Source organism: Oncorhynchus tshawytscha, linkage group LG07 (assembly GCF_018296145.1).
Source record: "Oncorhynchus tshawytscha isolate Ot180627B linkage group LG07, Otsh_v2.0, whole genome shotgun sequence".
Classification (NCBI taxonomy): Eukaryota; Metazoa; Chordata; class Actinopteri; order Salmoniformes; family Salmonidae; genus Oncorhynchus; species Oncorhynchus tshawytscha.
Genome location: NC_056435.1, coordinates 41,986,837 through 42,004,593, shown reverse-complemented (window position 1 = coordinate 42,004,593; position 17,757 = coordinate 41,986,837). Strand labels below are relative to the sequence as shown.

The following is a 17,757-nucleotide window of genomic DNA, read 5'->3' as shown; positions in this document are numbered from 1 at the left end:
TACCTCCAATATCCAGCAACTTCACACAGGCATTGAAGAGGGGTGGGACAACATTCCACAGGCCACAATCAACAGCCTGATCAACTCTATGCAAAGGAGATGGGTCACGCTGTGTGAGGCAAATGGTCACACCAGATACTGACACATCTTCTAATCCACGCCTCCTAATTTTTTAAAATATATATTTTATCTGTGACCAACAGATGCATATCTGTATACCCAGTCGTCAAATCCATAGATTAGGGTCTAATTTATTTATTTCAATGGACTGATATCCTTAAATGAACTGTAACTCAGTAAACATCTTAAATTGTTAGATTTTTTTATGCGTGTATATAGGCCATTTTCTAAGAGTGTAAGGGATTAAAGTGACACCTAACCTTTGAATTAATTGTTTACCCCAGAGACTTGTAGCTATTCAATGTTTGGAACCATGAAACCAGCATATTGAAGTTTGTAATGCTAAAAATGAATGGCTGTGTCAGTTCCTGGAAGTGGAACCATAATCGTGGAGAGATGGCCACTGCCCGTTGCAGCCCTTTTGGAGCCTGGGGCCTTCTACCCTCACAGGGAATTGTGGCTTCTCTGTTAGGACTGTGTTGGTCATGGAATTTTGGATGTCTGTTATTGGCCAGCCAAATGATCTGTCACCGTAATAATAAACGTTTGAATAGCAAAACATACGTTGTTTAAAAAAACAAAAACATTTTCTCCTATGCTCCTGGCTGCATGTAGGCAATTTTTCAGTGTTATGGATGTGACATTTGGCACACACAATGAGAAACCAGATGTCTCACAGAATTGACTTATCATGCATAAATGTGAATGTTTTATTTTTTTTAAACCTTTTTTATAGGCGAAGTGTACACAAAATTACCACGTTCTATGTAATACCACTTTGAAGTAATGGATAATGGATGTCACGTAAATTGACAGGCATTTTTTGGAGAACAGACACATCGGCAAAAGTAAATCTCAGTCTTAGGGTAAAATATTACTAGACACTTTAACCTCTCTAGGGTAAGGGGCAGCATTTGGAATTTTGGATGAGAAGCATGCACAAATTAAACGGCCTGCTACTCGGGCCCAGAAGATATGATATGCATATAACTGGTAGATTTGGATAGGAAACACTCTGAAGTTTCATAAACTGTTAAAATAGTGTGAGTATAACAGAACTGATTTGGCAGGTGAAAACCTGAGAAAAATCCATTCAGGAAGTAGTTTTTTTTGTGGTTTTGTAGTTTTCTATTCAATGCCATTACAGTATCCATTGACTTAGGACTCAATTTGCAGTTCCTATGCCTTCCACTAGATGTCAACAGTCTTTAGAAATGGTTTCAGGCTTGTATTCCTATAAATGAGGGAGTAAGACCAGTCTGAATGAGTGGACCCTACCATATCGCAGAGCTTTTTCATGCGCAATCCCGAGAGTGCATTTCTTGTTTACCTTTTATATTGACGACGTTATTGTCTGGTTGAAATATTATAGATCATTTAGGCTAAAAACAACCTGAGGATTGAATATAAACATCGTTTGACATGTTTCTATGAACTTTACGGATACAATTTGGATTTTTTGTCTACCTGTTTTGACTGCGTTTGAGCCTGTGGATTACTGAAGAAAACGGGTGAAAAGGTTTTTGGATATAAAGAGACTTTATGGAACATTTATTGAGTAAATGATTGTCTTCTGATTGCCACCATATGAAGATCATCAAAGGTAAGGGATTAATTTTATCTCCATTTGTAAGTTTTGTAACGCCTCTGCTTGGCTGGTTACTATTTGTAATAATTTGTCGGCTAGGTATGCTTTCGCCGAAAAGCATTTTATAAATCTGACACCGTGGTTGGATTAACAAGAAGTTACTCTTTAAACCTATGTAAAATATGTTTTGTTTTCTGAATTTTTATAATGAGCATTTCTGTATTTGAATTTGGTGCTCTGCTAGCGTCCCACATACCCTAGAGAGGATAAAAGGAAGGCTTGGCGACGCACAATGGATGTGACGCTCTGCAAATTGAGTTATTTTAAAGATTTCTTCACCAAACTTCATCGTACTACTTTCTAGTTATCTGAAAATAGTGTACCTAGGGCCCTATGAAATCCGTTTACAATTTTCTGAATTCTGTGTTTTATGATTTACACTTTATCATCAGTGTCTAATGTGAATTCATAAAACATCAACAATTTTACTTCTCTGGGCTAGCGTCCCACCTGGCCAACATCCGGTGAAATTGCAGAGAGTGAAATGCAAAATTCGTAATATTAAACATGCATGGAAATACAAGTGTCTTACATAGTTTAAAAGCGTAACTTCTTGTTAATCCAGCCGCTTTGACTCAAAAAGGCTTTACGGCGGAATCATACCATGCGACTATTTGAGGCCAGCGCCCCGTGTACAAAAGCATTAAACATTTTCCAAACAAGCAGAGGTGCCACAAAAGTCAGAAAAAGCAATAAAATAAATCACTTACCTTCCTCTGTTTGCAATCCCAAGGGTCCCAGCTACATAAGAAATGGTCCTTTTGTTTGATAAAGTCCTTTTTTATATCCCAAAAAAGTCAGGTTAGTTGGCGTGCTTGACTCAGTAAATCACCGGTTTCCCTCGTTGAAAATGCATACAAATGAATCCCAAAAGTTACCAATACACTTCGTCCAAACAAGTCAAACAACGTTTCTAATCAATCCTCAGGTGCCCTAATATATAAATAAACGTTAAAATTTAAATAATAGAATAGTATGTTCATTACCGGAGATAAATAACGAAGTGCCCTTGCTCATCCACGTGTGCCACAATACTACAGCCAAAATGGGAGCCACCTAGAAAAACTACATTCTAGCTCATTTAAAAAAGAAAAACCGCCTGAAACTCTTTCTAAAGACTGTTGACATCTACTGGAAGCCCTAGGAACTGCAATCTGGGAGGTATTCCTTTGATTGTCCCATAGACAGGCATTTTAAATGGTGTCACCTCAACAACAAAAAATACCTGGATGGATTCTCCAAGGGTTTTCACCTGCTATATCTGTTCTGTTATACTCACAGGCACAGTGTTTTCTATCCAATACTACCAATTATATGCATATCCTAGCTTCTGGGCCTGAGTAACAGGTGGTTTACTTTGGGTACCTCAGTCATTCAAACTTCCGAGTACTGCCCCCTAGCTCGAAGAATTTAAGAACAGTACATTTGTATTGATGCAACACAACATTGCACAATTTTTAAAAATCAAGGCTAGTGCTTCAATACAGAGTTCTAAGTGTTTCATTATAAATGAAAAAAGTAATGTGGTAATCTAGGCAACAATGCAGCCAGCAATAGGCAAAACTTAGTTATACTTGTGTAAAACTAAATGGTACATTCATTGTTTTTTGTGAAATAAAGTGCTTCACTAGGCAAATTATGCAGCAATAGGCAAAATCTATGGAACTAAGTTTTCCATCTATCACAGACATCTCCATTATAAGTACATGATTATCAGCTTCTTTGCGTTGAGCTCGGTGAATGCCTCTCGCTTATCTGTGAGTGGAGTTGTGTATTTGCTGATACTCCCCTCAGTCCACTGAGTTGACTGGGAAGTAGATGTAGGACACTGCAACTCTTGGGAATCTTGCACTCATGCTCCTCCAGTAATCAGCAAGCTCCAAAAGAGGTGAGGACTCCCTGGACACACAGAGCTGATAGGCAATCCATTCTTCACTGAGCTCTGTTGATGGGCTTGCCATGGATTTCAATTGTGTGTAGGCTTCAATCTACTTTCCCATGGCTGAAGCCTGCCTAAGATCGAACACCCTTGCCAGCCTGTAGACCCCTTACTGGATGTGTGTCCCAGTGCTTTGAGAACTTTGAAGGCCAAGTGGAATGCATCATGGAGATGGTCAAGCACCTCCCTCCTGTCTCTAATCCCCATCTTTCTCAATAGCTCACCTGTTTTGGCAGCATACCCAAATGTTTTTGCCATTCCATTCACTAGGTAAGAGTCTAGATCCTCCATGGCGTTGTATGCAGACACTGCTGTGGGACGGCGGGTTCCTTCCAGGATTGACAGAGCTGTCATCAGTTTGGAGCAGCCCTCTGAGATGAAGGTTAGCTTAACAGTGAGGGCCTGCACCACCACCTCTGTTTCCACCTGACTGAGGATGTTGGACTGCCTGGGATGATGACTTTTCTGCCAACGAAAACGCTCTGGAGAGATGAACATGCTCTGCATGGTACTTCACTGCCTCAAACCAGCTATTCCATCTGGAGCTCACTGCTTCAGGAGGAGCTTTGGCCTGCACAAACTCCTTCATAATGAGGAAGCTCACCCATTTCCTCTTTCTGCCAGGCTTCTTAAAGAAGACAGATAAGATCTATGTCACACGTGATGCAACTTTAGAGGTATTTGTAGCGCTGCCAGGTCTCACCCACCAGATTGATGACATGACAGAGACTGGTTACATGGACGCTGTTGGACATCACTCCTTTCAGAACCTCCTTGTATGCCTTCAGGCAGTAGCAGCATTATCTGTGACCACTGCTCAGGCATCGTTCAGGTTCAGATCGTTGCTGTGGAGTGAGGCTAGTATAGCTTGGGAAAATTTGAATTTTTGCATCTGTCCATGAAAAAGACATCCACCAGAAAGTACTGGGTTTCAACACATGCAATGAAAGATATTGTCACAATATTTTAACCTAAGTGTTATTTAAATTTCAAGTGCAAACACAATATAGCGATAGTTAGCTTAGATGGAGAGGCAGACCAGTTGCTGACATTTATGCATCGCTATATTTCACCACGATAGCTCGTCGTTTGGAATATCACAATTTGCGTTCGGACAATTTCACATTGCAGAATGTAAATGTAGACTATAGCAACGGTATATTAATAGGCTAAGTTATGTTTAGAACGCTACAATCCCTTGCATCTGTCTCGTCCACAACCACCGCCAACTTCTAACGGATCTTCTGTAGAACAGCAGTCATGTGTTGGTCGAACACATGGGGCAGGTGAGTTTGATGGAGGCTGCTCTCATTTTTGGCCAACACTCCTCCCTGTTTGCAATGCTTCACTAGAAACGGCCGTAGCTTTCTTATCTTTTCTAAGGGAATATCAGACTCGGCGTACACAGCCACAAAGTCCTGAATAAATTCTCGTCTTGAACCTGCAGTTGCGCTTGCACTAGTAATGGTCATTTGATGAGGCATGCTCTGGCTAAGACGGTGCTTTTCCTTGTTCTTCACGTGGGCTTTAGACTTTAAGTGGTCATCACATGTATTTTTACAGGTCCAACCCATAGTATGTTGACAATTTGCAAACAGCTTATCGCCTGACTTGTAATTAGAGGTCGACCGACTGAATTTTCAACGCCGATACCGATTATTGGAGGACCAAAAAAAGCCGATACTGATTAATTGGCCCATTTTGTTTTTGTTTATTTGTAATAACGGCAATTACAACAATACTGAATGGACTTTTATTTTAACTTAACCTCTTGAAGCTAGGGGGCACTATTTTTATGTTTGGAAAAATAACGTTCCCAAAGTAAACGGCCTATTTCTCATGACCAGATGCTAGAATATGCATATAATTGACAGATTAGGATAGAAAACACTCTGTTTCCCAAACTGTAAAAATATTGTCTGTGGGTATAACAGAACTGATATTGCAGGCGAAAGCCTGAGGATAATCCAATCAGGAAGAGCCTCTTATTTTGAAACCTCTGTTCCTATGCATGCCTGTCCTCTATTTAACAGGAATCAACCAGATTCCTTTTTCTGTGGCTTCCCTAAGGTGTCAAGTCTTTAGACATAGTTTCAGGCTTTTATTTTGAAAAATGAGCGTGAAGGATCACATTGCGTAAGTGGAGAGGTGGGGGCTCTCAGAGTGAGTTTGTGCGCAATTGAGTAAAACGGCCATTGTTCCTCCAGCTGTTATGGAAAAAGCTATACACTCGGTTGATTATATTATCGAATATATATATATATTTTTTTTAAACTACCCGAGGAATGATTATAAAAAAACGTTTGACATGTTTCTGTGGACATCATGAAGACTATTTGGAATTTCCGTCTGCGTTGTCGTGACCGTTTTTTCCTGTGGATTTCTGAACATAACGCGACAAACAAACTTCGGTATTTTGGGTATAAAAATAATCTTTATGGAACATTTGCTGTGTAACTGGGAGTCTCGTGAGTGAAAACATCCAAAGATCATCAAAGGTAAATGGTTCATTTGATTGCTTTTCTGATTTTTGTGACCAAGCATAATTTCAAAATCTGCGACGACAGGGTGATTTAACAAAAGGCTAAGCTGTGTTTCAAAATATTGCACTTGTGATTTCATGAATATGAATATTTTCTAGTAATATTATTTGACTGTTGCGCTATGCTTTTCAGCGGTTGCAGACGAAAATATCCCGCTACAGTTATTGGTAGTGTCAAGAAGTTAATACGTCAAAATCCATTTGGCCTCAAATAAATAATGAAAAATGTTCAATTTGGTTTAAATAATGCAAAAACAAAGTGTTGGAGAAGAAAGTAGAAGTGCAATATGTGCCATGTAAAAAAAAAAAAGCAAATGTTTAAGTTACTTCCCCAACATGAGAACATATGAAAGCTGGTGGTTACTTTTAACATGAGTCTTCAATATTCCCATGTAAGAAGTTTTAGGTTGTAGTTATAGGACTATTTCTCTAATATTTGTATTTCATATACCTTTGACACTTGGATGATCTATAGGCTCTTTAGTATTGCCAGTGTAACAGTATAGCTTCAGTCTCTCTCCTCACCCCTACCTGGGTTCAAACCAGGAACACATTGAAAACAGCCACTCTCGAAGCATCGTTATCCATTGCTCCAAAAATGTCACATCCCTTGCAGAGCAAGGGGAACAACTACGTCAAGGTCTCAGAGCGTGTGACGTCACCGATTGAAACACTATTAGCGTGCACCCCGCTAACTAGCTAGCCATTTCACATCGGTTACACTAGCCTAATCTCTGGAGTAGATAGGCTTGAAGTCATAAACAGCTCAATGCTTGAAGCACAGCAAAGAGCTGCTGGCAAACGCAGGAAAGTGCTGCTTGAATGAATGCTTACGAGCCTGCTGCTGCCTACCACCGCTCAGTCAGACTGCTCTATCAAATATCAAATCGTAGACTTAATTATAACATGACACACAGAAATACGAGCCTTAGGTCATTAATATGGTCAAATCCGGAAACTATCATTTCCTGAAAAAAAATGTTTATTCTTTCAGTGAAATACGGAACCGTTCCGTATTTATCTAACAGGTGGCATCCACAAGTCTAAATATTGCTGTTACATTGTACAGCTTTAGATATTATGTACATTTCTGGCAAATTTATTTACTGTCTTTGTTAGGAATAAATGGCCTTCACACAGTTCACAACGAGCCAGGCTGCCCAAACTGCTGCATATACCCTGACTGCTTGCACGGAACACAAGAGAAGTGACACAATTTCCCTAGTTAAAAGAAATTCATGTTGGCAGGCAATATTAACTAAATATGCAGGTTTAAAATACTTGTGTATTGATTTTAAAGAAAGGCATTGATGTTTATGGTTAGGTACACATTGGTGCAACGACAGTGCTTTTTTTCGCGAATGCGCTTGTTAAATGATCACCCGTTTGTCGAAGTAGGCTGTGATTCGATGAGAAATTAACAGGCACTGCATCGATTCTATGCAACGCAGGACAAGCTAGATAACTACCCATGGTTGATATTACTAGTTTAACTAGTGATTGTTAAGGTTGATTTGTTTTTTTATAAGATAAGTTTAATGCTAGGTAGCAACTTACCTTGGCTTCTTGCTGCACTCGTGTAACAGGTAGTCAGCCTGCACATCTGTCACTCCAGTGTTAATGCTAAATTGTAATTGTTTTGCCACTATGGTCTGTCTATTGCCTTATCTCCCTAATCTTACCTCATTTCCACACACTGTATATAGACACTTCTATTGTGTTATTGACTATTTTTTTTTATTCTGTGTAACTCTGTGTCACACTGCTTTGCTTTATCTTGGCCAGGTCGCAGTTGTAAATAAACTTGTTCTCAACTGGCCTACCTGGTTAAAAAAAATAAAAAAATGCTCCGGTTAGCATAATGCATTATTGCAGTTCATATGAGAATGTGAGTGCACCCAAAATGGATCGATCTCACAGATTGACTGCTTGTTAACATAAACACACTTCAGAAGCAGTAGGAAGTACATGAACATTTTATCATTATCGCATTTTATCATGATCATGTTATGGAGCATCCTTAACTGTCACATCCTTTACGCTTAGAACGAGTACTGACAAAGGCAACAGGTTACACATCACCTAAGCCCTTTATGAAAGATAGCTTTGCATAGAACATTTGCATACAATCATACTGGAAATGCTTGTTCAATGAACCATAAACAATTAATGAACATGCACATGTGGATTGGTCGTTAAGACAGTAGGCAATTAAGGTCAGTTATGAAACCGTAGGAAACTAAAGAGGCCTTTCTACTCTGAAAACACAATAAGAAAGATACCCAGGGTCCCTGCTCATCTGTGTGAACGTACCTTAGGCATGCTGCAAGGAGGCATGAGGACTGCAGATGTGGCCAGGGCAATAAATTGCAATGTCCGTACAGTGAGATGCCTAAGACGGCGCTACATGGAGACAGGCCGGACAGCTGATTGGCCTTGCAGTGGCAGACCACGTGTAACAACACCCGCACAGGATCGGTACATCCAAACATCACACCTGCGGGACAGGTACAGGATGGCAACAACAACTGCTAGAGTTACACCAGGAATGCACAATCCCTCCATCAGTGCTCAGACTGTCTGCAATAGGCTGAGAGTTTGGATTGAGGGCTTGTAGGCCTGTTGTAAGGCAGGTCCTCACCAGAAAACATCGGCAACAACGTCGCCTATGGGCACAAACCCACCGTCGCTGGACCAGACAGGACTGGCAAAAAGTGCTCTTCACTGACGAGTCACGCTTTTGTCTCATCAGGGGTGATGGTCGGATTCGTGTTTATCGTCGAAGGAATGACCGTTACACCGAGGCCTGTACTCTGGAGCGGGATCAATTTGGAGGTGAAGGGTCCTTCATGGTCTGGGGCGGTGTGTCACAGCATCATCGGACTGAGCTTGTCATTGCAGGCAATCTCAACGCCGTGCGTTACAGGGAAGACATCCTCCTCCCTTATGTGGTAGCTTTCCTGCAGGGTCATCCTGACATGACTCTCCCGCATGACATTGCCACCACGCACAGAACGAGCAGAATGGCTGATTTCAGTGTTCTGCCATGGCCAGTGAACAGCCTGGATCTCAATCCCATTGAGCACGTCTGGGACCTGTTGGATCGGAGGGTGAGGGCTAGGGCCATTCCCCCCCCAGAAATGTCCAGGAACTTGCAGGTGCCTTGGTGGAGGAGTGGGGCTAACATATCACAGCAAGAACTAGCAAATCTGGTGCAGTCCATGAGGAGGAGATGCACTGCAGTACTTAATGCAGCTGGTGGCCACACCAGATACGGACTGTTACTTTTGATTTGTGTCCCTTTGTTCAGGGACACATTATTCCATTTCTGTTAGTCACATGTCTGTGGAAGCTGTTCAGTTTGTGTTGAATCTTATGTTCATACAAATATTTACAAAGATTTAGCCGTTATTGGTAGAGAGGATTCAAGCTCACTTACTGGTCTAACTAATTTAGCACCAAAACAGGCTGAAATGTTAGGTCTTTTCAAACCGCTCTTGCACTAAAAGGGGATTATCATTTTCACAGAGGAAATGTAGCCTATACAGTGCCTTCAGAAAGTATTCCTACCCCTTGACTTCTTCCACATTTTGTTAGAGCCTGAATTCAAAATGGATTGCATTTTTTTCTCTCACCCATCTACACACACTACCCTATGTGAGAGCATGTTTTTAGAAATGTATTGAAAATGAAATACAGAAATCTAATTTACATAAGTATTCACACCCCTGAGTCAATGCATGTTAATCACATTTCGCCACGATTACAGCTGTGTAACTTTCTCTTAAGAGCTCTGCACACCTGGGTTGTACAATATGTGCACTTTTTAATATTCTTCAAGCTCTGTCAAGTTGATTTGTTTATAATTGCTAGACATGCATTTAAGTCTTGCCAAAGCTTTTCAAGTGGATTTAAGTCAACTGTAACTAGGCCAGTTTAGAAACATTCAATGTCATCTTGCTAATCAGCTCGTGTAGATTTTGCCATGCTTTAGGTTAATGTCCTGCTGAAAGGTTAATCTGTCTCCCAGTGTCTGTTGGAAAGCATGTTTTCCTCTAGGATTTTACCCGTGCTTAGTTCTAATAAGTTTATTTTTTGTCCTTGCCATTGACAAGTATACCCATAACATGATGCAGCCACCACAATGCTTGAAAATATGAGGTGGTACTCAGTGATGTATTTTCCCTGAATATAATGCTTCGTAATCAGGACACGAAGGTAATTTCTTTGCCACTTTTTTTGCAGTTTATTGCCAACATGATGCATGTTTTGGAAGATTTTTATTTTGTACAGGCTTCATTTTCACTCTTGTCATTTAGGTTAGTATTGTGGAGTAACTACAGTGTTGTTGCTCCATCCTCAGTTTTCTTCTATCACAGCCATTAAACTGTACCTGTTTTAAAGTCACCATTGACCTCATGGTGAAATCTCTGAGCGGTTTCATTCCTCTCCGGCAACTAAGTTAGGAAGGACGCCTGTATCTTTGTAGTAACTGGATGTATTGATACACCATCCAAAGTGTAATCCACTTCACCATGCTCAAAGGGATGTTCAATTTCTGCTTTTGCCCCCTTTTATTACCCATCTACCTACCAATAGGTTCCCTTTGTGAGGCATTGAATAACATCCCTGGTCTTTGGTTGATTCTGTTTTGAAATACACTACTCGATTGCGGGACATTACAAGTAGTTGTGTGGAGTACAGAGATGGGGTAGTCATTCGAAAATCATGTTAAACACTATTGCACACAGCCCATGCAACTTATGTGGCTTGTTCTTAGCGAATTTTTACTCCTGAACTTATTTAGGCTTGCCATAACAAAGGGGTTGAATACTTGACTTCATTTTTAATTTAAAAAAAATAATCTAAAAAACATTCCACTTTGACATTATGGGTGAGGTATTGTCTCACTAGCATAGACAGTTTCAATTTAATCCATTTAAGGTATTGTATTAAACATTCACCATATTTTTACATTTTAAGCATTCAGCAAACTCTTGTATACAGAGTAACTTACAGGAGCAATTAGGGTTAAGTGCCTTGCTCAAAGGGGATTCGAACTAGTGACCTTTCGGTTACTGGCCCAACACCTCTTAAGCACTAGGCTACCTACTGCCAAGAAAATCACGTTTGTATTTGCACTGGACCAGTAACTGAAAGTTACCGCAGAAATTGACTCAACAACAATGCCTGGCAATTCTGTCAGCTGTTCGTTCCACCCATTTTTATTTTTGTTCCCTAACCATTATGACGGTTATCTTATTTTCATGACTGTCTTCATCATAACCATCTGTTACACGATTATACGGTCATTGTGGCAGTGTCTGTTATGACCTGCTGCTGTGTACTCTGAATCACTTTTGTGAGTTGTCAGTGAGTGGCTTTGAGTTCTGTGTTGTTGTGATCTAGCTATGTGTGCTGATTGAGCTGTGCTGCGCTTCTAAACCGATGACGTTATGCCTCAGCTTAAAGCCGCAGTGACCCACTGTCTGCACGGGGAGGGAAAGGCTGGCTGGTCAGAGGGCGGATGGAGGGCGAGCAATAGTACGGCGGGTGGGTGTAAATGGTCGTCTGTCACACTATTAATGCAACTTGGCTGAGGATTCAGCCTGTTTCCCTGGGCTAGAGAACAACCTGGCTCAAAGGGGGAGAACAACAATTTAGGCTAATTCAAGTGTGTTGTGCCAATAACCTCTGACAGTGTAGTTTTCTGTTCATGTGTAAATATGAGATTGATTTTGCTTCTAGATGTTAGTGTGCATCATCTAGGTCTAGCTGTCATCAGTGTCCAACATTCAGTTTGATCGGTTTTTTTTCCTCAAGGAAAACTGTTTCTTCCCCGTTCCTCTCTATGCTTACTGATTCCCACCCCTCCCAGTAAAACAGAAAATGTCAGCAATATTGTGACCTTGGGCTTGTTCAGTCTGTGGGTACAGAGTAGATGGATAAACTATAAAGATCAATGTTTTTTTTCTCTAGCCTCACAAAACCCTGTGTTCTCCATCTCACTGACAGAGCCCATTTTTCTATGCCAGCAGCTCAGCTCTGCTGTGTATGTGTGAAGAACACGACTCTATTTAAATTACCCACATGTTCTTGTCTCAGTTCTCTCCATTGGGGCAGTGTCTGGAGGTGTGATGTATAGTTGCAGTACAGACCCCTGTCCCTTCCCATCACCCAGATCTATCAGATGAATGGATAAGCAATATTCCTGAGTTCCATTCAACCCATTTGAATGCTCTTAAAGCCATCCCCATAATGCAGAAGAGTTTGTCCCGTGCAAGGGGTTGTTTTACAGACCGGGCCTTACTCTGCTATTGAACAGGAGATTTCTGGGTGTTAGGCATCCAATAATCACTGTTGTACTACTTAACCAACAGTTATTTCTAACTGTACTGAGATTTGGTCTCCGTGACTAGATAAAGAGGATGAGAGAGGGAGTGTGTAATGAAAGCAGTGTTTATGTAATGAGCAAGAGAGTAAGGTGTGTGTGTGTGTGTGTGTGTGTGTGTGTGTGTAATGAGATGGAGTGTGTATTCAGCGAGGTGTGTGAGGGTAGCGAAATAGAGGGAGATAGTGTGCATTATGAGAGGTAGGTGGTTTGTATGTAACCAGCATGTGAATGATAGTTCAGAAGACAATGGGGGAGGGTGTTGTGTAATATAGGCTTGGGTGGTATCCAGATTGTCATACCAATCTTGTGCCATACCAGGATACCCCACTCCACCTTTGTAATCCAAATGTTAGCAATGCTAACAAGTACATGTAAAATCTGATAGAGCATGCTAATTAAATGCTAAAAAGCAAGGCTCTTGATCTGGGAGGGGATTCTCTGCTGTCATGTGAAGCTTGATTTTTGGAAGAAGCTAACCACTTAGCTAGATGGCTAACTAGCTACTAAATTAGCAAACCAAATGCACCACTACAGAGAATTTAACACATTTTTACACAGTTAACTTAATAGCTAAGATATCTAGCGGGCAAACATTTGGTTGTGAATTCCATACTGTAACGTGATCACCTGGTGTGTGCTGAATAAAAGTGACTCACTCACAAGGCTCTGGTCTCGTCATTGTGACCGTGTAAACAAACACCTCACGACTGAGAACTACCGGTAATTGTGATGGGTGAAATGAAGAACGCAGTCCTTATCTCCTAACGTGTATTGCAGAAGTTGACTTAAGGTATTTTACTTAAAGTAGCTACAAATCTTCAAATTGATTTGAAAAACCATCCTGTGGCTATTTCCAAATACCCCGGTATACTGCCCAAGCTTAGTTGAATTGTGACTGGCAGGAAGGGATGGGTGTTTTAAATCATTTGTCTCTTCAAATAGTATCAGGACTTTTTGTCAGATTCAAAACTTATTTTTTTTAATTGTTTTTTTAAAACCTGAGCGCTACTGCGCAAAGATGAGACTTGTGCACTATTGCTACATCTGCGGAGGGTATTGGTCGGCATATGTGCCGAGCAGACTGAGAGAGACTCTAACTTGACTACAGCAAAACTAGAGAACTTGTAGCAACCACAATATTGTTTATCATCCCATATAACCATGCCTGTCTTGCATGGAGTAGCCTAGAGAAGCTAGCTAGCTAGGCTTATTGAGGGCACATGCTCTGCTTTCTTCCCAATGCCATTCAGATAAAACAGCCTACCTGTTGGGTTGCTCATTGTAGCCTAGTCCTCATTTAGCTAACTTTTAATTCTGTAATTGTATTCCATCTTGCATTGCATTAGTGAACTTTCACTCCTCTTCCGCTTTGATTTGCCAACCTAAACAAGCTACACACGTGAAGGATACCGTTCTTTTTATGTGGCACGCGGTGGTCATAACTACACTGAGAAGTTAGTTTTATTAAATACATTTTAAATGTCTTGCTTTACCCTTATGTAACACATTTTTCACAAATGAATACTCCAAGTATTTGAATACTAACATCCGTTCGGATATTCAAATAACCGTGCACATCCCAACTGGCAGGCAGACTCTGCAGAGCTCTGTCACCTTTTTAACTGAGTGAACTTCAGCACATCAGGATCTCAACCGGTCGTCTTCCTCAACTCTGGTTCTCGTGTTCATTTAGGGCACAGTATGTTGTCACTACCTCAGTCGCAGTCCAACCACAGTGCTTGGAATGAATGTGAATGAAGACAATTGAGTTTTTTTACACTAGCGCTGGCAGTTGGCTATACAGCAGATTAGTCATTTTCAGCCAGGTACTTTTTCTACTTTTCAGTTTGCTAGTCTGAGAAAAGTATGCTAAGCCCTCTTCCGCTAGAATGAACGATATGCATCTTTGAGTGAACGTGGTACCATCAGGCGTTCGGAAATTGTTCCCAAATATAAACCAGACTTGTGGAGGTCTACAATTGTTTTTCTGGGGACTTTGATTTCTTTTTATTTTCCCATGATGTCAAGCAAAGAGGCACTGAGTTTGAAGGTAGGCCTTGAAATACATCCACAGGTACACCTCCAAGTGACTCAAATTGTCAATTAGCCTATCAGAAGCTTCTAAATCATTTTCTGGAATTTTCCAAGCTGTTTAAATGCAGTCAATTTAGTGTATGTAAACTTCTGACCCACTGGAATTGTGATACAGTGAAATAATCTGTAAACAATTGTTGGAATAATTACTTTTATGTACAAAGTAGATGTCCTAACAGACTTGCCAGAACTATAGTTTGTTAACAGGAAATTTGTGGAGTGGTTGAAACACTTAGGTTGGAGTCATTAAAACTCGCTTATGTAAACTTCCGACTTCAACTGTATATGTATTCAGACCCATTACTCAGTACTTTGTTGAAGCATCTTTGGCAGCGATTACAGCCTCAAGTCTTCTTGGGTATGACGCTACAAGCTTGGCACACCTGTATTGAGTGTTCCTCCCATTCTTCTCTGGAAATCCTCTCAATCTCTGTCCGGTAAGATGGGGAGTGTTGTTGCACAGCTATTTTCAGGTCTCTCCAGAGATGTTTGATTTGGTTCAAGTCCGGGCTCTGGCTGGGCCACTCAAGGACATTCAGGGACTTGTCCTGAAGCCACTCCTGCCTTGTCTTGGCTGTGTGCTTAGGGTCGTTGTCCTGTTGGAAGGTGAACCTTCTCCCCCAGTCTGAGGTCCTGAGCGCTGTTCAGCAGGTTTCCATCAAGGCATCTCTCTGTACTTTAGTCCGTTAATCTTTCCATCGATCCAGACTAGTCTCCCAGTCCCTGCCGCTGAAAAACATCCTCGCAGCATGACGCTGACACCACCGTGCTTCACCGTAGGGATGGTGCCAGGTGTCCTCCAGACGTGACACTTGGCATTCAGGCCAAAGAGTTAACTTGGTTTCATCAGACTATAATCTTGTTTCTCATGGTCAGTCCTTTTTACTGAGGAGTGGCTTCCGTCTGGCCACTCTACCATAAAGGCCTGATTTTGGTGGAGTGCTGCGGAGATGGTTGTCCTTCTGGAAGGTTCTCCCATCTCCACAGAGGACCCTTGAAGCTCTGTCCGAGTGACCATCAGGTTCTTGGTCACCTCCTGACCAAGGCCCTTCTCCCCCGATTGCTCAGTTTGGCCATGCGGCCAACTCTAGGAAGAGTCTTGGAGGTTGCAAACTTTTTCCATTTAAGAATAATGGAGGCCACTGTGTTCTTGGGGACCTTCGATGCTGCAGCTATTTTTTGCTATGCTTTCCCAGATCTGTGCCTCGACACAAGCCTGTCCCTGAGCTCTACGGAAAATTCCTTCAACCTCATTGCCTCGTTTTTATTTTTTACATGCACTGTCAGCTGTGGGACCTTATATAGACAGGTGTGTGCCTTTCCAAATCATGTCCATCAATTGAATTTACCACAGGTGGACTCCAATTAAGTTGTAGAAACATCTCAAGTATGATCAATGGAAACAGGATTCACCTGAGCTCAGTTGTCTCATAGCAAATGGTCTGAATACTTAATTAAATAAGGTATTTGTTTTATTTTTAATAGATTTGCTAAAGTAAAAAAAAGTTTTTGCTTTGTCATTATGCGGTTTGTGTGTGGTTTGATGAGGGGACTTAAAAAAATAAATTTTAATAATGCTGTAACATAACAAAATGTGGAATAAATTAAATGGTCTGAATACTTTCCGAAGGCACTGTAGCTGAGTAAATGCATCTTCAAAGGAAGCTTAAAGCCTGGTAAGTCCGCAGACTCCTACAGGATTCTTTAAAGGCCCAGTGCAGCCAAAACACATTTGTTCTTTTTTTATTTTATATTGTAAAACAGCTGATGAAACTAACACTAAAGTGTGATTTAATTTTTTTTATTATATTGTTTTTTTTATCAAGTGTTATTTCCTGAGTTGCTGGTTGAAAATACAATCTAGCATTTGAATGTACCAGAGGCTACCAAAATAGAACTTGTTCGGTCAAAAAAAAAAACGCAACCTCCCCCAGCCCGGGGGAGCCTGGCTGGCTACTCCATGTGCTTGTGGAAAACACTGCAATCGAATTTCATTCAAGTTTCATCTTATTTTAGAATAGTTTAAACGGGGTGATCAGGAGTGCTCATGTGTTAGCCTGTTGTTTTGACACTACTAGCTACCCCCACGGCTCTATATCTGACCGTCACTAATCTTTCTCTCCCCTTTTCTCTCTAGATCTTGAATGAGTAAAGAGGATTCTAAAGCACAGCTATGCAGACGATCAAATGTGTTGTGGTGGGGGATGGAGCTGTGGGTAAAACCTGTCTGCTCATCTCCTACACCACAAACAAGTTCCCCTCTGAATACGTACCCACGGTAAGTACTTTATGCACACGGACACTCACACTGACACTCACACATTGTCTCAAACCCCCCTCCCCCTTGCTCTCTCTACCCTTCCCCTCACTCTCTGTTGCAGGTGTTTGACAACTATGCTGTAACTGTAATGATAGGAGGGGAGCCCTACACCTTGGGGTTGTTTGACACTGCAGGTAAAGTATGCTCCTCTTCAATGCCCTGTCTCATCGTGTGTGTCCTACTGATGACTAAGGGTAGCTAGGTTCACTAAGCTATAGTAAAGAGACTGGTATTGTTATAGAAACAGCCTCCCATCAGCTGCGTTCTACACGTGTGTGTGTGTCCTTGCTATTTTAGACTGGGGTTTGTCTTGGTTTCTATACAGTGGAGAGGTTTGACTCTGCCTCCGTCTGCTCAGAGACACACCCTGCCTTCTCTGGACAGCCTGAATACTGACACTAAAGTCCCTTGTGTGTGAATCGAAGTGCATGTGTTTTAGAGTGTACCTAACAAAAGTTTGAATGCGTGTTGCGTTCCAGGTATGTGTGTGTAACGTTTGTTTTCTCTCCAGGTCAGGAGGACTATGACAGGTTACGGCCTCTGAGTTACCCCCAGACAGACGTCTTCCTCGTCTGTTTCTCCGTCGTATCCCCCTCTTCCTTCGAAAACGTAAAAGAAAAGGTGGGTCTACGCTCCCCCTCTTCTTCTCATATCCTCCTTCTGCCTCTCTTCTTGTCTCTCCCTCCTCCACATATCATTC

At 41.3% G+C, this 17,757-nt stretch overlaps 1 protein-coding gene across 3 annotated transcripts in view; it reads left to right on the top strand.

Annotated features, from left to right (window-relative positions):
• Window positions 1-17,757, top strand: part of cdc42 (cell division cycle 42) — a 34,402-nt gene that overhangs the window by 7,502 nt on the left and 9,143 nt on the right. For 2 of the 3 annotated variants that reach the window (XM_024427194.2, XM_024427196.2), the window contains exons 2-4: window positions 16,875-17,015; window positions 17,119-17,191; window positions 17,569-17,678. In XM_024427194.2, the coding sequence (XP_024282962.1) occupies window positions 16,911-17,015; window positions 17,119-17,191; window positions 17,569-17,678 (288 nt within the window). In that variant the 5' untranslated portion in view covers window positions 16,875-16,910. Of the gene's footprint in view, window positions 1-16,385; window positions 16,414-16,874; window positions 17,016-17,118; window positions 17,192-17,568; window positions 17,679-17,757 lie in introns of those variants that run through there. The other variant, XM_024427195.2, reaches the window with a different exon arrangement.